This window comes from Tachysurus vachellii, chromosome 26, assembly GCF_030014155.1.
Source record: "Tachysurus vachellii isolate PV-2020 chromosome 26, HZAU_Pvac_v1, whole genome shotgun sequence".
NCBI lineage: Eukaryota > Metazoa > Chordata > Actinopteri > Siluriformes > Bagridae > Tachysurus > Tachysurus vachellii.
The window spans coordinates 6,800,194-6,823,191 of record NC_083485.1 but is presented as its reverse complement, the minus strand read 5'-3'; the positions used below and the strand labels follow the sequence as shown (position 1 = coordinate 6,823,191).

The following is a 22,998-nucleotide window of genomic DNA, read 5'->3' as shown; positions in this document are numbered from 1 at the left end:
CTAATCAATATTCTGTTTATATTCTGTACCTGTTTTGTACCTAAATTGTTGAGAAATATTTGGGTTGTCATATTTGACTTTGATATCATTAGTAACTACTAATATATAACACTATTGCAAAAACTGCATTACCAGATATAACGTATGAATGCTCATTATTTGTTTATTGGATTAAAACATTATACAGGGTAAAAAAGAACTGGAGATGGAGAAAAAATGTGTAAAATGTAGACAGTATGTAGGGATGGAGTGATACAGGTATGGAGGAACGAGGTGATACAAGAAGATGCAAAGGGAGTGGTATTGAAAGAGAGAAGGTGTGTAGACAAAGGGAGGATAAAAGAAAGAAAGTGTTACACAAAGATTGATGGATGGATAGAGTGCAATTGAAAGAGGGATAGATGGACAGAGTGTGACTGAAAGATGGAAGAGAGAAAGAAGAAAATGTGTTACAAAGTGATGAACAGAAAGCAAGAAAGAAAGAAAAGGAGTATAGAAAAAATAGAAAGAAAAATGGTGGGACTGGAGGAGACATATGGAGAGTTCAGTAGGTAGACCGAAAGAGTGAGTGTAACTGGTAGACAACGAGTGAGAGAAACAGAAGGTGTTGCAGATAGAAATGAAAGAGTAAGAAAGAAATGAATTGTGTTGCAGAAAGAGTGTCTATGTTGGATTAGTTTTTGACCCCACTGATTTTAGGTGTTTTCATCTCATGATGTCACTAGAAGTTTTCTGGGCGTAGCTTGAACTCTTAATGAGTTATTACAATTTCAGGCACTTTCGGCCCTTTGTTGGCTTTTAAGCTCTTGTCTGATTGCATGTCAGAAAGATTATTTGCCATCTTTTGGCTTAACCTGGTATTCAGCAAGGTATGTTGTAAAGGCTGTGGTTGAACAGGGATGAGTAAATGGGAGTCAGGCTCAAAAGGGCTTGAACGCTTTAAATATGAATCACACAAACACACGCACATTTCAGCTCCACTCTTTTTGCCTGTGTCTGTCATTCCCTTCTCGTCTGCTGTTCGCTGTTACTCAGAACACTTACTACAACTATCCGCAGGTGCCTGTTTATCCACCCACACATTCCCACTGACTTTGCCTTCCATTCACAAATGTGGTCTTGACCATTTCCATGCTGCCAGTGTTCATAGTGTCCATAGTGCTTGTATGCCATGATTGCTGTAGAGCTACATAGGTTTGTTAAAGCAATGTATACTACTCATAATAGTTACTTGTTAAAATTGTTCCCTTTATTGCCTTTTGTTTTAATTAAAATTTACAGTAACTACGTATTAAATATGTGTATACTCGGACCAGAATTTTCCCTCCAAATTGCCTTGACTATTTTTGCCTGGTCGCCTGATGTCTGGTTCAATATGTCAAACACGAAATTTTAGAAAACACATCATGGATTTCATTTAATAATCACTAAAGTTTTAGTCACAGCATTACATAAATCATGAAGTGATTCAGTGACACATTACAGAAAGTTACAGACAAGTAATATATTAAGTTTTAGTTTTATGCATGAATTTACCTTTAAAAGATTCATATAAGAGTACTAATGAGTTCATATGAGAGACCAGAGGCAATAATCACACCAAGGTCTTTTACTGCTGCACATGATGTAATAGAAAGTCCATTTAGAGTTACTCTGTAATCACAAAGCTTATTTCTTCCTAGAAAAAACACCTCTGTCTTGTCAGAGTTAAGCAGGAGGAAGTTATTAAGCGTCCACTGTCTGTCTTTTACACATTCATTAATCTTATTTAACTGGTGACTAACATCTGACTTAGCTGAAACATATAGCTGCGTGTCATCAGTATAAAAGTGGAAGCTAAGACCACATTTACAAATAATTGCACCAAGAGGTAGCATATATAGGGAGAAACGCAATGGGTCTAAAACAGCACCGAACATAACATTAGTATGTTTAGAGCAGTCAAAACTGAGCTCCACGAACTGATAACGATCAGTCAAATAAGACCTAAGCCAGGAGAGGGCTGTCCTAATGATCAATGGTATCAAAAGCTGCACTTAGATCAAGTAACACCAGCAAAGAGACACAACCCTGATCAGAGGCCAGTAACAGGTCATTTACATCTTTAACCAGCACTGTCTCTGTGCTATGACGAGGCTAAGATCTTGACTGATACATTTCATGAGTATTGTTCCTATGTAGGGGGGCACGGTGGCTTAGTGGTTAGCACGTTTGCCTCACACCTCCAGGGTCAGGGTTCGATTCCCGCCTCCACCTTGTGTGTGTGGAGTTTGCATGTTCTCCCCGTGCCTCGGGGGTTTCCTCCGGGTACTCCGGTTTCCTCCCCCGGTCCAAAGACATGCATGGTAGGTCAATTGGCATCTCTGGAAAATTGTCCCTAGTGTGTGATTGCGTGAGTGAATGAGTGTGTGTGTGTGCCCTGCGATGGGTTGGCACTCCGTCCAGGGTGTATCCTGCCTTGATGCCCAATGACGCCTGAGATAGGCACAGGCTCCCCGTGACCCGAGGTAGTTCGGATAAGCGGTAGAAGATGAATGAATGAATGAATGAATGTTCCTATGTAGGTAAGCGCATAACTGCTGTCTTACAACCTTTTCTAGGATCTTGGAGATAAAGGGGAGGTTTGATATTGAACTATCGATATTGATATAGAGCTGCCAAGGGTCAAGGTCGGGTTTTTGCAACAAAGGTTTGATAACCGCTAGTTTAAAAGATTTAGGCACATAGCCAGTCCCTTATTAGTTTTAGAAGGGGTCATCAATCAGTTCCTCAAGAATTTAGAAGTAAATGTCTAAAGACAACTCTGGTTTGAACCGGGGCCCTGGGCCTGTGATGTTCTACTACATTGTCTCATGCAATTAAGACTTTCTCCTGCCAAGAGATCTCACAAAATATAGTTGCTGCGTGTGCCGACCTGCTCTTGTTACCTTACACTTGCAAAATAAAATGTAGTGTTTAATGAAACTCTTCGGAGAGAAAATGGCAATATACCATGGGTTTTTAGATCATGGGTAAAACACAAGAATCCTCAGGGATTCAGGTTTGCTAACCCTAGTATCAAAATTCTGGTTGTGCTTTATGTATTCATTTATTAATGTTTATTTCTTTATTTTGTAGGGTGAAAGAAATAATGGATTTGATATCCTCTACCATAATATGAAACATGGCCAGATATCCAGCAAGGAACTTGCAGACTTCATTAGAGAAAGGTAATCACACACACACACACACACACACACACACACACACACACACACACACACACACACACACACAGACAGAGTAAAGAATAAGAACCATTAACATTTACCTGAATAGGTAACACATGTACACTTGTCAAGTGAAACAAAAGTCCTTTCACTTTTTTTTTCTTCTTCACATCATCTGTGGAAACATAGTGCTTCTGAGGCTGTAGTGAAACCACAGTTGGATCTTTTACATGCAGGGAATATGTTCCAAGCCCCCAGTGGTTGACTGAAACCATGGATAGTAGTGAACACTAAATAATGTACACTGTACAAACCTATTATAATGTTTATTTATATGTGACTATATTAGTCACAAGAACTAATAATACAAAAGAACAATTATTATAATAAAAATGAAAATGTGGTCCCTAAATAGTTCTTGTGATGATGACACAATGCCCATGTGTGGGTAGCGTATACAGTATATATATATATACTCTAAGATTCTATTTACCAAGTATGGGAAAGTTTAGAGGGGAGTGAGGAAGAAACAATAATGATGAAGCTGGTTTGTTGAACGCTGGTCTGCGGGGGTATTTCTTAGAGGCGGCAGTACTGTGGTTATGTGAGGACTGAGATTTTAGTCACCACATTCCACATTTCTCCACCAAAGATGATGGTTCTCCACCATCCTTTCAGTTTTTAAAAATGTGTTGGACAGAGGAATGGAGAAAGTGGCAAGCAGAAGATTTAGGCAAAAGAAAATGGCAGAAAGTTTCCAAAGTTTGTGATAATTTTAAGATAAACCTCCATAAAGTGTGTTTTCTGTAAGACTGAACTGGTGTACCACAACAGTACAAGTTCGATGCGAGTCGACACAAGGTAACGTTAGCGTTCACATTTAGCCTAAATCGTTATGATTGCTAGTTGAAATGAAGGTTCGTAAAATTGTATGTTGGTTGTGACTATATGTAGTGACTATTTAAGACAGTAAATCAGTACGATCCATCAGTAGACCATCCTATAGCCGACTGGCTGAGACTACCCCTATGGTGAGGCACTGTGATGGCAGCGTTATGCCATGGTGATGCTTCTCAGCAACAGTTATGGGGAGACATGTTAGAATTTAGGGAAGTGTGAATGAAGCCAATACATAGAGGTTTTTGAAGGTAACCTGTTCCAGAGCACAGACAACCTACGACTGTGAGGAAAAGCCTCAGTTTTCAATAAGACATAAAAATGAAGCATACAGCCAAGACAATTTTGGAGTGGCTTTGATACAAGTCATTACATTTTTTTAGTGGCCTTGCCAAAGCCCTGACCTAAACTAATAGAACATCTTTAGAGAGATAGAAAGATGACAATTCTCAGATGCACTTGAGTGTTAAGATGCACTTGAGCTTGAGGGATCAGTCAAGAAGAATGGTGTACTGACCAAACCCAGGTGTGCAATGAAGGCTCAACCAAAATTGATGTGGAAATTGCTACCAAAGGTGATAAAGGGTCTGAATACTCACTAAAATGATTTTTTTTTGTAGATTATTGTTATTGATTATCAACTCACTCTACATGACAGTTCTTTATATTTAAATATAAATCTTTGTGACCAATATGTTTAGAATCATCTACTGATTTAATAGCAATTATTAACATTTGCCACTGTTGGAAAATCCTTCTCTTATTTAGAAATACTTGATCCACATTTAAAGTACCAAAGTATCACTGCAGGAACTCGAGTCATTTCTATTGCAAATCTATAACTCAAAAAATACATTAAGAATAAATTGAGATTTGTGTTCTCTTTGAGAGAAAAATATTTTGTATCTTTATTATTCTAAGAAAGCATACTCAATCAGGAACTGAATCATAACCCTGGCCAGGGTTTATGAATTTAATTAGCTACATCTCACCTTAAATTGACAAGCTGTGTGTTTTTTCTGCTATGGCCTTAATTTAGCCTTTGTTTTTGCTTTGTTTCTGTGTCACAGTTTTATAGTTTCATGGTTTAATGGATTTCTGCACCAACATCCCCTTTCAGTCCTGATTTGTGATGGATTGCAGAATTCTGGCAGTGCTGGACTGAAAAGGACAAGCAGTTCCAGGAGAACCAAAAGAGCTTCACAGGCTTAGGGGTCTCCTGGAGCAGCTTACTTGCCATCCTGCTCCCTTGTGTTGGGGCATACCTGCCTGGGTCTGTGGGGGATTGGGCATTAGAAGCCATGGCTGTAGGGCGTTAGAAGCCATGGCTTAGAGAGAAGGCTCTGTCAAGGATTTTTCTAATTTTCCCTGCCAGACCACCAAAGGACAACCTTGCACATATATTTTAAACTCTGTTTCTGTTTCATTCATTCATTCATTCATTCATCTTCTACCGCTTATCCGAACTTGTTTCTGTTTCAATAGTTGTTTTTATGGGAAAAGTAAGAGCCGAATAATTCACTAATTTTCTGCCAAACTGCTAAACCAACATTTGTACCATGTTCAGCCTTGTTCAAAATAGTAGACTGCAGGTTTAAGCAACTGTAGTGTTAGAGCAAGTAAAAACAGATTTTTTTTTAGGTTTATTATGAAACTAATATATTTCCCCATGCTTGTTTGTGTTTTGCATTGAAATCAGTGTGGTATAAATTTACCCAGGAGTGACTGTGAATATGATGTATCTACAGGGCTACAATTGAGGAGACCTACTCCAGAGCAATAACCAAACTGGCCAAGACTGCTAGCAATTTCTCTCAATTGGGGTAGGTCTGTGTGTTTGTCTTGTGTTGTCATGTGTGTGTTTATGACTAAGGGAGAAATGGTTTCACTTAAATTCCTTACATTTAACTTAACAATGGCTATTTCTAAAGGCACATAGTCAAATGTCTAAGGCTGTAATATAAAACTGATGCATGTATCGGTTTAGTGCTCAAAATATCTGAGTGAGATTATTTCATTTATAAATTCTAAAATCAAATTGTCATTTGTATAACATTATATACACCTGATGCCATGTGAAACTTTTTGTCAAACTTCTAGTCTGTGATGTAGATGTTTTTCTAATGGAGATCATTGTTTAGGCAAACAGTTGAAAACTGTAATCATCTAATAATATTTGAACGTATTTACTACAGTTTTTAGGTTAGTTACATTCTACAAAGTTGAGGCTCACTAGACAGAGTAGCAGGATCTGTTTAAATCTGGGATGGTCTTTCTCCAAGTTTCTGTTATTTTTGCATGTGGCATTCCATTAAAATACCTATACTATTTTCCCCCATAACTGCTTATTTATGCGGTTATCAAATCAGGCAATCTTTTAGTAGCAGTACAATGCATAAAATGTATGCAGATACAGGTCATAATACATCAAAGACATGTACAACAATGTATAGCAATGACCAGTTTTGATCATGGCATTGATGTTGTTAACAGAAGTGCTTGTTTAAGCCATTTCATAATCGCTTTTCTTATTAGAATTACTGAAAAGAAGAACAAAAATCATTGTGTGATAGACCTGTGACTGGAGCTGCTTGGCTGATGAGATGTAAAAGGGAAATTGACAAATGGGTTCAAGCTTTTTCTTATTGTCCAATGATGTCCTGCTGAATAAATAATAGTTGTTTAAAAACTTAATAGCTCTGAATGTCTGCTGTTGTTTTGAGCCCTGAAATTTTTATTTGTAAAGATTACATTAATTAAAAAAAAAATAATAACAAGAAAAAGAAAATTAACCTCCATGACGACCAGAGAGCTGTCTGAGAGAAAAGCCATTTTAAAGCTGAGAAAAGAAGGAAAATCTGTGATCATGTTCAGTCAGTGCACAAGCATTAAGCATAGCTTTTAAGAAAAAATTGAACTGTCTTAAAAAAACAGGTCAGCCAAGATAAACAGCAGCAGGTGATGGCAGAATCAGTAAGAGATGTGAAGATAAACAGTCAACAGTCAATGACCAACAACCTCAACATGGCAGATACCTGTGATAAAGGTGAAGGTATCGCAATTAGAAATGTTGGCCAATGTACAAAGAAGATGCACTCAGTCTTACTGGGAGGATATTCATTTATTTATTTATTTATTTATTTACATTTTTTTTTTTTTTTTTTTTTAACGAGGAATTGGGAGGAAGGTTTTAGACTGGCAAAGTCAATGACCCTTCACCCGCTTGACATTGCATTTGACCTGGTAATTGTAGGGAAACCCTTCTGTATTCAAACAAACACCTGGAACAAGTTGGGGTAAAGGCCTAGAAAAGCATCACAAAATAAGAAGAATTCAACAGTTTGGTGTCAGTAGACAAGTTTCCATCCAGGTTTTGCACTGTTATCAAAAAAGTGAAGATGCCTTTAAAAAGAAGTTAAATTTGCTGTCTCGTTTCAGGCTTAGTAAAATGACCATACATTGTTGTAAATATGCTGTGTGCACCGCTGAGTAAATAAAAAATAATGCCTTATATTAGGCTGAATGTAGCAGATGCCATTGAAATTCTTTGGGGACATTCTTAAATGCTTGATAAGTTAATGAAAAATACATGAAAAATGCTTAACATGGCCTATTATGCTAAAACAATGACCAGGCAAAATGTTTTTTCTCTCAAATTTCTCTTATCATATCTGCTATCTATGGCTAAGATAATTAATAATTAAGGAATAATAACCTTAATCCAAGTGGAAAGATAACATTTACTTCGTTACATTTACTTGAGTACATTTTTTGGGTAACTTGTACTTTTTGAGTATAATTAAAGATGCGTACTTTTACTCTTACTCAAGTAGATTTTTAGTGGAAAAACTTTACTTTTACTTCGCTACAATCGGCGGTGTTCCTCCGTTACTCAAATGGTAATAATTATGAGATTTAATAAATAATAATTAGTTTATATGACAAGTCTCACGAGACGTTGGTGCGCATCTCCCGCTGAGGTTTAGCGCGCCTTTAGTTGGAAGATGATGGCTGAAGCAGAGGAAGACGTTTGCCCTTTATCAAAGGCAGATCACCCGTGGCCTCAAATTAATTCTATATTTTCACTCCAAGATGTAAAAAATAATAGCTTTATAATGCGATGCATTCTGTGTGCACCAAAACAAACAGACATCGCAGCTTACAAGAATTCCAGCTCCAACCTAAAAAAAAAAGTGTCAAAATTATGCCTATATGATGGTAATTTGGTAACTATGGGCACTTTGACCTTAAAGTAATACTACATTTCACACACTTTCTGAATGTTTTCCCTCATATACGCTCTCGTGCAATCCTGTGAACCCTACAAACAACACGTTCATGAACAAACGTTCATTAGAAGCGTCTGCATTTTCATATCCATGTTCCACAAAATAAATTGAATTGCATGCTGTAAGACGTTTTGCATTTATACCCAAATCCTGACATCTCACTTAAGTTTTTTTGACTAAGTTTTTTTTTTTCACTAAAGTGTAGAACATATACAAAATAAAAACGGGATTATATTTTGTTTTATCCCTACCTAAAGAATACATGTACTTACTTATAAAATCTAACAAATGTAAGAATAAAGTAAATTAATCTTAAAAGGAAGAGTGGGTTAGCCCAGCACATCATTCATTTACATCATTAAACCATTAATCACATTTTATATATATATATATATATATGTGTGTGTGTGTGTATGTATGTGTGTATATATATATATATATATATATATATATATATATATATATGTGTGTGTGTGTGTATGTATGTGTGTATATATATATATATATATATACTTCAACCTGTGTTTTATATTAGCAGAATAAAGAGACTTATGGAGAGGTGTGTTAAAGCTCTCCAAGTAGTTTGAAAATCAGGGTTTTTGCTTCATATCAATCAGATAAGAAGTAACTAGTAACTAACTTCTTGAGTAGTTTTTTCATCGGATACTTTTTTACTCTTACTCAAGTAACTATTAAGATTGTTACTTTTAATCTTAGTTGAGTAAATATTTCCATAAGTACTTGTACCTTTACTTGAGTACAGATTTTGGATACTCTACCCACCTCTGAGTATACACCTTTTTAATGATGCAAACTATAAAAAGGCTAAATTTTGAGTAAGTTCTAGGAATGAAATCTGTTTTTTTCCCCAGATCATTTCTGCTTTGCATTAAGAATATGGTCTTGTCTGATTACCTGTACAAAGTATGCTTTATTAATATGGATTTTACTTAAAATTAAAATAAGAAAAAATAAATTCTTTCCACTTGTATTGGGTGTCTTTGTTTTACTAAAAAAAAGCTGTGTATATGATAAGAGAAATATAAGAAATACAGTAGGTTGGATGGGACATGCATCTCTGTTCCCACAACTGATGGCTTCAACCACAAAGCCATCTGTTGTTCTCCAGGCACTTGTTGCTCTGTTTCTCTGTGTAACACAGTAACTGCCTAGTTGTATAATCTTTGTGTGATATGCTTTAGTATTTCATCAAGAGAGTACATGTGTACTGTAATGCAGGGGTTGGTGGTATTCTGGTGAAAGACGTATAACACATCTTTATTTTAACAGCTTCACCCACAAAGCAAACTGTGAGCATTAATTCCTATGGATTGTTTGCCCTGTCTAAAGTATTGTTTGTATAAATAGACTGTTTGTTTTAAGTGTGATGGTTTTAAAAATTCACTTCTCCTACAGGACATTTGCACCAGTATGGGATGTGTTTAAGGTGTCAACAGAAAAGCTGTCTGTCTGTCATATGGACCTTGTGCGCAAATTGCAAGAACTCATCAAGGAGGTGCAGAAATATGCAGAGGAACAGACCAAAGCCCATAAAAAGGTACTGTTTCTAGTTCAAATTGATTTTGTTAATCAGAAACATGTACGTTTGTGTTTGAGACAACATTGTTATAATTAATTAATTATGCAGAACTCCTTAAAGTGTGCTTTAACATAAAATGTGTACTGTTTATCCATTGTTGTTCACAAATTTAATTAGCAATAATAGCTCCAATAAAATGGGAACAATGCAATAAAGCCAGAATAACACAAATCAAATGCAAACTGGTTTAAGGATAAATCTCTAGATGGGATTGTAACAGAGTTCTTCTAACTAAATAGCTCCTTATGTATATTTCATCTACTTTTTTGTCATGACATATCAGGTCAGAGCACCCTGGTACAGAATATACACACAAATGAAAAACAAATAATTCTTCATTTCCTTAATTATATAAGAATGATTATTCATAACCAATTCAAATATAATCCATCCATTGGGCAGTCAGTTAGCTAATTCATTTCCAACTAAGAGTCAGAATAATCCAAAATGTTCCAAGCATACCTTCAAACCAAATCCCATAATTTTTTGTCATAATCTCGTGAGATCTAGATCCCAACATTCACATGACTCATTGTGATGTTAACACTACTTAAAAGTATGTGCAAATGCATTTTAAAGCATATACAGTTATGTATAAAAAATACATTACCCTTGGAATGTAATGAAGTAAGAAAAAACTTAACATAAAACAAGAACTAAAACAACAAAAACTGTGAAAAGTATACTGACAACAATCAGCTCAAGATGTGTGCGAAACTGCGTGAGGAAAAACAATATATATATATATATATATATATATATTTTTTTTTGTTTAACTGTGGGGGGACGGTGGCTTAGTGGTTAGCACGTTTGCCTCACACCTCCAGGGTTGGGTGTTCGATTCCTGCCTCCGCCTTGTGTGTGTGTTTGCATGTTCTCCCCGTGCCTCGGGGGTTTCCTCCGGGTACTCCAGTTTCCTCTCCCGGTCCAAAGACATGCATGGTAGGTTGATTGGCATCTCTGGAAAATTGTCCGTAGTGTGTGATTACGTGCGTGAATGAGAGTGAGAGTTAGCACTCCGTCCAGGGTGTATCCTGCCTTGATGCCCGATGACGGCTCCCCGTGACCCGAGGTAGTTCGGATAAGCGGTAGAAAATGAGTGAGTGAGAGTGTTTAACCATGACATGATTCTTCCCTTTTCTGTCACTGTGGAAGCTAATGCAGGTATTGCTTTATAATTTCTTTTTTGACAAATACCAAATAGCATGTTATGATCTGATTTACTCAACATGTGGTCCACATTGCTACTAATCCGGTAGCACTGTCGGCAGGTTGAACCAAGTTAGCCAGTTAATATCCATTATAGGCAACTCCTTATAAGAATGTAATCTTGCTATCTACTGTTAAATAGTTTCTTAATGTACCCTTTAAGCAAGCCACATTCAGTGGACCCAAAAACTGTGTGTATCTAAGCCACTCTTAAAAATGTGAGATTATCACTGCATCAAGAAGTCAAATCAACTGACATTTATTTTACAGAAAATACCAAATGCACACTTTGACCACAAAAATGCTTAATGATTATGTACCTTTGATCGAATATGCTGCATATTAAAAAGATCTGAAGTGGGATTGCTTGCTGTTTGAAGACGGAAAACAAAAAGCTTCTCCTGAAAAAAATATAAAAAAATTAACTGCATTATAAAATAAAAAAAATTAAACAAATAAAAGACAACCCGGAATATTGAGGAGAAGGAAAAATCAAACACTTTGATTTAAACACTAACACAGGCATGAAACTCTTGATAAAAGAAAAAAAAAAAAGAAACAGATATTGTGAGCTGCAAAACACTTTATTTTTGTCCAGCTTAAAGCTGGAGATGACATTTAAATTATAGACCCTGCTAGAAAATGCAATAATTTGAATTTATCTGCAATACTGGTTTGAAAAGTAAAACTGGTTTGAAAATCAGAGCCTTTTCTTCACGTCAGTGGATCCTTGTCTGTACGTCATGCAGACATTCAGTAGCAATTGAAATTAAGATACATTAACTGTTTTACCATTTTGATTCAGAGCACAGAGACCTCAATTGCTTGACCTGAAGTATTGAACTCAGGTAATCTCATAACCTTTATATTAGACTAAGGAGGAAGTGGCACCCACGCTGGAGGCTGTCCAAAACATCCAAAGTGTATCCCAAGCATTACAAAAAAGTAAAGAAAACTACAACAGCAAGATTCTGGAACAGGAACGCATGCGCAAAGAGGGTTCCACTCAGAGAGACCTTGATAAGGTATAAGCACATATACACTTGAGTGCCATATATAAGTGTTTGGACTAATAACACATACTTGGATATTAAGACACCTGTCCACACGTCCTGTACATACTTTTAACAGAAAATGGAAATGCGTATATCCATCTACAGACCTTGAAAATAATGAGAACAAATAAAATGTCTGTTGTGTGTGTTCAGGCTGGGCTGAAGGTAAAGAAAGCCAGAGAAACATACAAGTCTTATGTAGAGAAATACGCCAGCACAAAGACTGAATTTGAGCAAAAAATGGAAGATACAGCACAGGTATGTATGGTTGCGCAATTGTGTATTTATGGTTTCCCCCAACTAATAGACTCAATTTAGTCTCTTCTTCTCTGACCTGTTATCCGTGTGTGTGTTAAAACAGAAGTTTCAGGACATTGAAGAAAGCCATATTGTGCAAATGAAGGAGATTATACGGTCATATTCTCACTTGATTGAGGATACACACACACAAATTGGAGAGGTGAGTACAGACACAGACTCGGACACTACAATTCTACAATGCTATTGCATTGTTGTCTGATTTATGTTTCTGCTATTGAAAGGCACATATTATACACCAGAGGTTTTTAAATCCTTTCCACATGAGCCCAATTCCTTTTTTTTCCAATTGCACACTACCCAACCTATAGATCAACACCCAGTTATAATAATAATAATAATAATAATAATAAGAAGAAGAAGAAGAAGAAGAAGAATATGAAAAAGAAAAAAGTACAAAGAATAGTAAGAATAACAATATTGAAATATAAAATTAACAAAATGTACATATTTTGGTTGAAGTTGACATGTTGGATAAGTCAGCAATTTGACTGCCAACCGATTTAGTGTGGACAGGATAGAAGTGGTGTGTTCATATCTTCTGGTTCAAGAACTCTAGATGCTGGATTCATGACTGACTGGAGCTTGTTTCTGGCTTCATGTGGTCCTAGTTACATGTGTCCCTGTCTTATCAGATTTAAGTAGGAGGAAGTAAATAGGCATCCATTGTCTAATGTCTTTTACATATTCTTTAACTTTATTAAGCTGGTGCCTCTCAGCTTTGCTGAAACAAAAAAGGTAGTGGGCATAAAAGCGAACTTTATGGAACACCAAACTTTACCTTGAATAAATAATAAATGAATAAGTAATAAATGAATGAGTGTTTACTATGTATCAATTTATTGTCTAAGTATAAGCTCCATTTGTTTCATTGTGAAGGTTCAGAAAGAGTTTGTGATTAACATGGAAAACACGTCTGTGGAAAGTCTATTACATAAACTCGCCGAGAACAAAGGGACCGGCAGAGAAAGGCCAGGTAACATCTTGCGCGCGCACACACACACACACACACACACACACACACACACACACTAATACCGACAGGAGCCAAAACCACAAGAAATTTATTGACTTTTTTCTAAAATATTTAAGCTTAAACATACTGATATGATGCATACTACAGTTAATTAGTCTCAAGAGAATAACATCACTTTAACACAGTTGTAGACAACTGTATGGGACCATTTTTAAAGCTTGTATATTCTTACATTTGGTGCAAGCACACACACACACACACACACACACACACACAGACTTTGCTATGCTTGTGAGGGCCAAAATAACCTAAAAACATAATACATTGGGTAGGCTTTTAAATATTTAGGTTGACAGGAAGGTATACAAGCTGTGTGACAAGGCTAAAAACCAAACTCTGTCTACACTGCCATATCTTTATCTGAAGAAGATTCTGCAAATATAATTCATCCACCCTTTCCATTTGTTATTCTGGTGTAAAAAAAAGTTGCTGGTATTCAGACTGCAAATTCATTCAGGTTAGTCAGATATGTGAAGTAGATAAGGAGCCAAACAGTGATCTGTTTCTGCTTTACTTACACACACTAACTGCTCCAAGAAACATCTGATCTTGCCTAAAGTCAGAAACATTGATTGCAACATGGTTAAAAACACTCTTGGCTGTTGACGTACACAATTGGCCACACGTTGTTTGCATATGAAAAAGTTACATGATTAAAAATAGTGTGTCCAAAATGTGTGTGCATTAAAACTGGGGACATTTTTAGCTCATTTTTAGCTAGTTTTCTGATGGAGATATGTTCTAAGGACACAAAGATAACACAAAATGGATTTGATATTGTTTTATAAAGACATAGAAATGCATTCTACAAAAGAAAGATTAATAACATAGGACAAATGGTTAGAACACAGGCTGTAAATTTTTATAGTGATTGTGTTAGTCTAGCTGCTGATAGCATGGACTATATATTGCAGTGAGTAAGAACATGCATAGAAACTAATAGTGCCTCAGTTGTGACTTGCTGGTTCTCAGGGTTTACAGAGCGGCTACTGTATCCATGTGATATCAGCTACAGTATATTCTTTTAATTTTTTGGTTATGTTAAAAAAAGAAAAAATGTCCCCAATGCAGTCTTTTTTCAGCTCCAGTATTTAAAAATAAAATGAGCCTTTGTTGCATGTAAAAACTAAAATATTTGTTCCCGCTATCGGCCCTCTCTTTACTCATAGTCACAGAAGTAGGTCTATTTTATTTTATTCATTCTTTTATTTCTGACATTTAGAAAAAATGTTTTAATGTCTTTCCTTTTATTCGGTTTAAACAGTTATTCACAGAAAACATTTCATTAAGAAAATATCTTGTGCTTTAGGCTACTGATAATATGTAATGAATTGATTGAAAATGAATTTATATTTTTTCATTAAATTGAACAGCATTCTAATAAAAATGTGTAGTTTGTTTATTGTTTTAAACAAAGGATGGATTTTAAAATCTACTTTATTTTATGGCTTTTTTATTAAATTTTTACATTTAAAAAAATGCAAAATTGTAATTTTTCAGCAGTTCCCCCAAGAAAGTTGTACAGTCGTCTGTGTTCAAATGAATCAGTCATTTCTAAATTGTATGGAGTTTTAAACTGCATGGCCTCAACCAAATGCATTTCAAAACTTCACCACCTTTTTTTATTTTTTCTGTGTATTCTTACAGGACCCATTGAGTTTGAAGAATGCACTGTTTCTCTTACTACGGAAGGTACGTCACTTTGTTGTTAATTAGCTTAAAGCAGTACAGGAGACACCTGAAAACTAATATTTCTTTTTGCTTCATCAACAAAAGCAACAGACAGGGCAAACAAAAACACAATTTGCCCTTTGCACAAAGCAGTTGATGAGATTCAAGATTTTATTTGTCACATACAGAGTTATATACAATGTACAACCTGCATGTCATTTAATGTTAAGCACCAAGATGCGGTTATAGAATGTTTAGATGTGCAGTATGTCACATGGAATAGCATGATGTGCAGTTATGTTATGGTTAAGAAAGTGCAAACATTCCGGAATGAAAAGTGATGTATTTAACAAGCAGGTAAGTTTACAGTAAAGTAGTTAGTAGTAAGTAGAGAAGTAAAGAAGCTCCTCCTAACACGCTCAGTTTTTGCCGTCAGACTGTGGAAGTGCTTGCCTGATTGCAGCACGGTGGGTGGATACGTGGATGATTTTACAGCTTATGCAGCTGCATCATTTATATTGACATTTCTGGCATTTAGCAGACACCCTTATCCAGAGTGACTGTGCAATTACAACTGTGCAATTAAGGGTTAAGTGCCTTGCTCAGGAGCCCAGCAGTGGCAGCTTGGTGGACCTGGGATTCGAATTCATGACCTTCCGATCAGAAGTCCAATGCCTTATGCATCCCTACGCATCATCTGTTGTAGATGTGATCCATGGAGGGCAGAGCAGACACAGCGCAGGCACTCACCTGAGCTTGGATGTGATATTTCCAGGTCGGGTCCTCAGAGATGAAGTTGTTGCAAATCATGAGTGGAGTGTGATTCTACTGCTGTCTCTTCCTGAAGTCCACAGTCAGTTCCTTAATTTTGTAGACATTTAGGGAGACACTATTGGCTAAGAACACAACCTTGTAGTGCTCCACTGTCCAGGCTGATGATGTTTGATGTGAGCTGGCCCACTCTTACTACCTAGGGCCTGCCTGTGATGAGGTCCAGGACCCAGTTGCAGACTGGGTTAAGCTCGAGGACTTTGAGCTTGGAGACCAGCCTGTGTGGGTAGTATTGAAGGCTGAAAACAGCAGCCTCCCATAATTCACCTTATTGTTGTCGGTGTGGGTGAGGCTGGTGTGGAGGATGTAAGAGATACCATACATGGTAGGCAAACTGGAGTGTGTAAAAAGTGTCAGGGATGGAGGAACAATTAAAATTTTAAAGGAATCTCTAAAAAACCTTCACAGGGTTCCCACGCGTCCTGGAAAACCTGGAAATCCTGGAAAATTAATGACCAATGTTCCAGTCCTGGAAAACACATGGAAAATGAAAGAAAACATAAACTGTCCTGGAAAAAATCTTGTTGTCCTGGAAAATTATTATTTTTAAATGTTCTTGATCATTTAAAGAACAGTTTACAACTCTGGTCGAAATAATTAGTAACAGAAAGCGCTCTCTTCAGGGACGCTGAGTTTTGACGGGTTTTTTGTTATGCTGTTTAATCTCGCTTTGACGGATGACGCTGTCTTGTGTTGGCGGTTTCAGTTGCTAGGAATGGTTTAAGTGCTCGAATGTTTTCAGCAAATGGTGACGGGTAAGCAGGTTATATTAACCTTGTTAATCTAAATATCATGTGCAAGGGGAATGCACAGCAAACTAAAGCATGCATGACTGCATTGGCCTGAGAAAGGAGAGGGTATTAATATATGCGGTCTTTTTATTTTATAAATGTTGAAATTTCATTCACATGACAAATTGTCTTTAAAAGTATAGTTAAGTAATAGCCATAAAGTGTACGTTGTTTTTAAGACTTCTGGAGAGAAGAACATATTACTTTAGGCCGTGAATCTGTGATCCTTGTCTTTTTTTTGCTAAATTTGAAATATCCTGGAAAAGTCCTGGAAAATGATCTCTGAAAAAGAGTGGGAACCCTGCTTCATTACTATCAAGGTGAGGGCTTCAGGACTATAGTCATTTAGGCAAGAGTGCTATTATTTTAAAGCCCATTGGCTTCATCTCAATGGACCTGTTGTGGTCCACAAATTTATCTGTGACTCATTAAAGATGGAGGCGAACAAACCAGTAAGCTGGTAGGTGCATTATCACAGTACAAAGCCAGAAATGGCAGTTTGGATTGGCTGATTTTCTGATATTCACACACTTCAATGCCTTCCAAATCCTGTGTTCTGAGACGATTGTGCACTCATGTTCAGCAGAGCTGGCTCTAGCCAGCAAGCTAATGCAAGCATGGTTAATCTTGAAGCATGCAAAGAATATATTCAGCTCATCTGCAAGAGAAGAGTCAGCTTTGACCACAGCAGTAGATAAAGACACTGATTGTTCTCAGTGCCTGTTACATGCGGGAGTCGGGAGACATTGAGCTGGAAATGAGACTCCACCTGCACCCTGTACCAGAGTTTATAGACTTTCACTGAATGTTGACAAGCTTAGCATGCTGATTTGTACTCGCTCATGTTCCCTGACATGAGCCCTGCAGTATATGCTGATGTAAGCATGTTCACAGCAGCTCAGACGGTTTTATTCCACTATTGTTTCAAAGTCCATATAGTGACAGTGTGTGTTACCTAGCTTGTGTTAGCCAATAGAAAACAAAGACTGTTTTCTCTATAGAAAGTAACAAATGTCTTCCTGCAAAGATTCTTTTCATTGGCTAGCAGACTTGTGTACATTTGGTGTACATCTTCTTTTTTAAATTTACTGTATGGAGTTTACTGTGTGTGACAATCTGGGGAAACCTGCTGTGGTTGAAAACTGATGCCATCTATCAGTATGTCTGTTTCTGCATTACGCATTACATACTCTTTCTTGTATTACTCATTACATTCTGGTGCCATCTCATGGAAATCAGCAGCAATTATTTCAGCACTGATGTAGAAGTCATGTGATTTTTTTTTTTTTTAAATTTACATTGTATTTTTGCCCATTATTTAATTTAAATTCTACCCAGGCCATGTCAACAATTTTGAGAGTTTTTAAATGGCCATAATCTGCACCAATTATGTTTTTAAAAACTTACATAGCTTCTTATTTAACAACTTATTAACAACTTGATTAGCCCCAATTACCAAGGCTCTGATAATGCAACATTTTTAATACATAGAAACCTATTTTTTAAATATATGCACTATTGGATAACATTATACTAACTGCAATTTTTAATGAGCGCATTGCTTTGGTTAATTACAATTATTTGGCCACCACCTGCTATGGTGAGAAACAGCACTGCCCTGATTTAGATCATGCATTTTTTTCATTTCTGTTTGAAAGCTGCTAGAACTTAGAAATATCAGGAGGTGCTGCTGCTGAAGTTTACTGCAGAGGAAAAGTAAAATAGAGCAGTATTTACAAGATATAAAGTTTCATTTTCTTCCATTATGAACAAGCATTTAATCGTTTTAGTGGAATTGTTGTAAAGGTATTTTATTTACAGTCTGGGGGAAAAAATAATTTGACCCCCTGCTGATTTTGTACATTTGCCCACTGACAAAGAAATGATAGGTCTATAATTTTAATGGTAGGTTTATTCTAACAGTGACAGACAAAATAACAACAAAAAAACGTATTTCAAAATAGTTATAAATTGATTTGCATTTTAATGAGTGAGATAAGTATTTGATCCCTTATAAATCAGCAAGATTTCTGGCTCCCAGGTCTCTTTTTATACAGGTAACAATTTAAGATTAGGAACACTCAGGGATGGGTATTCCAGCATGACAATGACACAAAACACACGGCCAAGGCAACAAAGGAGTGGCTCAAGAAGAAGCACATTTAGGTCCTGGAGCGGCCTAGCCACTCTCCAATCCTTAATCCCATAGAAAATCTGTGGAGGGAGCTGAAGGTACGAGTTACCAAATGTCAGCCTCGAAAATTGGAGAGGATCTGCAAATTGGAGTGTAACAAAATCCCTCCTGAGACGTGTGCAAACCTGGTGGCCAACTACAAGAAAAGTCTGACCTCTGTGATTGCCAACAAGGGTTTTGCCACCAAGAACTAAGTCATGTTTTACGAAAGGATCAAATATTTATTTCATGCATTAAAATGCAAATCAACTTTTTTGTTGTTGTTGCTATTCTGTCTCTCACTGTTTAAATAAACCTAACATTAAAATTATAGACTGATCATTTCTTTGTCAGTGGGCAAACATACAAAACCAGCAGGTGATCAAATTATTTTTTCCCTCACTGTATCTTTTAAGGTATGATATGTTATTAAAACAGTAACATTGTTTGATGGGTGGTTACAACTAAAAATGACTTTATGCAGCATTTCAGCATGTAGTACAGTGAGCTCTCACATGCAGTACAGTGAGTGGCTGTTCTAATTGCATCTAATTCTAGATAATGTTTTAAAAAAAAAAAGTGAAATGTGGCAGTGAGCCATATGTGGCCCACAGGCCTTGATTTAGATTTATTAGAGATTAGAGAGTTTCAGAGTCATTCTAGCCAAATACAAGTAGAAAGGAATGTTATTCACCAAGGCCTTAGACAAATGTCTTAGACAGCAGTACAGTGCAAAAAGCTGAGGGAGAAAAATTACCATTGCACAATAGACATACAATTATGTGGGTAAAATAAATAGTCAGAATGGGACATTAGAATAAATGCAACACAAGATCTTAAACAGCGCAGTGGTGTATTGGGTTGTGATAAGGGCATCAAAATTTCTCTTGTGCAGTAACTGACAAGTAATACGGACAGTCCTGAGTCTGTATTTGTGACTTGGGTTTAGCAATGATTAGGAGACAGTGTTCGTGGAAAGCAGCTGATGTGTGGTGGGGTTGTGTCCATTCAGAGGAAGATACAGTACTTAGCTGGTGGTTTATTTACAGAGTGTCCCGACAGCTTGTGGAAAGAAACTCTTCCAGTATTTGGTGGACTTGTCCTAGACACTGATATACAGCGGGTAAAATAAGTATTGAACACCTCACCATTTTTCTCAGTAAATTTATTTCTAAAGGTGCTGTTGACATGAAATTTTCACCAGATGTTGGTAACAACCCATTCAATCCACACACGCAAAGAAATCAAACCATAGATGTCCGTAAATTAAGTCATGTTTAATAATGTTAAATGACACAGGGAAAAAGTATTGAACACGCTTACTGAAACATATTTAATACTTTGTACAAAAGTCTTTGTTGGTAATGACAGCTTCAAGACGCCTCCTGTATGGAGAAATGAGTTGCATGCATTGCTGAGGTGTGATTTTGGCCCATTCTTCCACACAAACAGTCTTCAAATCTTTAAGGTTCCGTGGGCCTCTTCTATGAACCCTGATCTTTAGTTCTTTCCATAGATTTTCAACTGGATTCAAGTCAGGTGATTGGCTGGGCCATTCTAGCAGCTTTATTTTCTTTCTCTGAAACCAATTGAGAGTTTCCTTGGCTGTGTGTTTGGGATCATTGTCTTGCTGAAATGTCCACCCTCGTTTCATTGTCATCATCCTGGTAGATGGCAGAAGATTTTTATCAAGAATGTCTCTGTACATTTTCCCATTCATCCTTCCTTCAATTATATGAAGTTTGCCAGTACCGTATGCTGAAAAACAGCCCCACACCATGATGTTCCCACCTCCAAACTTTACTGTTGGTATGGTGTTTTTGGGGTGATGTGCAGTGCCATTTCTCCTCCAAACATGGTGTGTATTCTGGCATCCAAAGAGTTCAATTTTGGTCTCATCTGACCAGACTATATTCTCCCAGTATTTCATATAGCTTGTCCAAATGTTGTGCAGTCTTGCGTGGTGAGCGTGCATACAGGCCATGGCGGTTGAGTGCATTACTTATTGTTTTCTTTGAAACAACTGTACCTGCTGATTCCAGGTCTTTCTGAAGCTGTCCACAAGTGATCCTTGGCTCTTGGACAACACATCTGATGATAATTCTTTTCACTCCTCTGTCAGAAATCTTGCAAGGAGCACCTGGCCGTTGCCTGTTTATGGTGAAATGATGTTCCTTCCACTTACGGATTATGGCCCCAACAGTGCTCGCTGGAACATTCAGAAGTTTTGAAATCTTTCTGTAACCAATGTTGCGAAGGTCTTGAGAGAGTTCTTTGCTTTTACCCATCATGAGATGTTTCTTGTGTGATACCTTGGTACCGAGACCTTTTTATAGGCCATCAGTTTGGACAGAACCAGGTGATATTAATTTGCATTGACAAGGGGCAGGATTGCTTTCTAATTACTGATTGTCTTGGCTTTCCATGCCTTTTTTGCACCTCCCTTTCTTCATGTGTTCAATACTTTTTCTCTGTCATTTAACATTATTAAACATAACTTAATTTATGGACATCTATGGTTTGATTTCCTTGCATGTGTGGATTAAATGGGTTGTTACCAACATCTGGTGAAAATTTCATGACAATAGACCTTTAGAAATAAATTTATTGAGAAAAATGGTGGTGTTCAATACTTATTTTATCCGTTGTATTTCAGGGATTTTTATGGGATGTTTGCTTGTGCCATCCCCTGTTCTGGTGGCTTTACATCCTTTTTTGTGTGTTTGTTGGAGACAGACAAACCTTCATGGTTTTTCACTTCTAATTTGCTGATTTTGATTTAATTAACAAAATTGGTAATGGAAAAAAATATGTGCGTGTCGGAGAGAGAGAGACAGAGAAAGCTTCTTCTGAAAGTATGGTATAACAAGGCCAATTCTTTGTTGTTTTTGTCATACATTTGTCACGCAACTTGGCATCATGTCTGAATGTCTATATGAAGCCCTGCGCAATACGCAGTTCTTTTTTTAGCTAAAGATTGATTGTTTGTGTGTATTACTGCTGGTCAGAATGTGTCTTGAAATTGCACTGTATGATTTGTGCTTCTAGGTGCCAAACCTCGAAAGAGAAAGACCTTTGCAATTCCAGGACGAAGAAAAGACAAGGATACAGATTCCACGTAAAATGAGAACAATTTTTTGTTTTGCATATTGTATTCAATTACCTAACTAAATAATTTATTCCATTTAGGACTGTGGCTTTATGAATTAACTGTAAATGTTTTCTTTAATACTGTCATTAATTTCTTCTTAAAATAATTATGATTTCTTTTTCTTTTAACTCAGTGAATCTACAGAAGTTGAAACTACTGTAAGTATTCCTTATGTTTTATTTGTGAAACAATGCTTAAACTATACTGATTGTGTTTCCTTTGTTGTTGTTTTTTGTATTATTAGAACTTATTCATAGTACTTTATTAATTGAATAAAAAGTAAATGGGAAAATGTGGGACTATAAGTGCTATAAAAATGAATAAATACAGAGAAAAGTAAAATGACATGACATCACAACAAATCTACAGGAATGGTGCATGCAGTAGACTTTTGTTTAGAAATTTCTGTTCAGTTTTTTTTTAAATATTAAGCTGACCATATCTTCTAATGTACGCATATACTTGAACAGAATTTTTATATTTAACCTTTGAACAGAACACTGCCAATGGAGCTCCCTCCGATAACTATGGACCTATAGATTTTCAAAACGCTGTGAGTTGTGGTCAAAATTGCCTGTGTAATAATGAACAAAATGCATTAATTGTGCTATTGCAATATTTGTTTGAGAAAAAATTAGTATAGTGTTTAATCATCACTGTTTTGTCCTAGAATGTGCCTCAGGTTGATGAAGAGGGCTTTTGTATCAGACCGGAATTCAATGAAAATGATATCCTTTATCCATGGCTGGCTGCCACATAAGCCCATCT

General features: G+C 36.6%; 1 protein-coding gene across 3 annotated transcripts in view; it reads left to right on the top strand.

Annotated features, from left to right (window-relative positions):
• fcho2 (FCH and mu domain containing endocytic adaptor 2) overlaps nt 1-22,998 on the top strand; it is a 50,533-nt gene that overhangs the window by 6,000 nt on the left and 21,535 nt on the right. For all 3 annotated transcript variants that reach the window (XM_060863705.1, XM_060863706.1, XM_060863704.1), the window contains exons 2-13: nt 3,118-3,209; nt 5,855-5,929; nt 9,812-9,953; nt 12,077-12,229; nt 12,413-12,517; nt 12,621-12,719; nt 13,457-13,553; nt 15,261-15,305; nt 22,128-22,197; nt 22,364-22,388; nt 22,727-22,783; nt 22,901-22,961. In XM_060863705.1, coding sequence (XP_060719688.1) covers nt 3,118-3,209; nt 5,855-5,929; nt 9,812-9,953; nt 12,077-12,229; nt 12,413-12,517; nt 12,621-12,719; nt 13,457-13,553; nt 15,261-15,305; nt 22,128-22,197; nt 22,364-22,388; nt 22,727-22,783; nt 22,901-22,961 — 1,021 coding nt within the window. The remainder of the gene's footprint in view (nt 1-3,117; nt 3,210-5,854; nt 5,930-9,811; nt 9,954-12,076; nt 12,230-12,412; nt 12,518-12,620; nt 12,720-13,456; nt 13,554-15,260; nt 15,306-22,127; nt 22,198-22,363; nt 22,389-22,726; nt 22,784-22,900; nt 22,962-22,998) is intronic.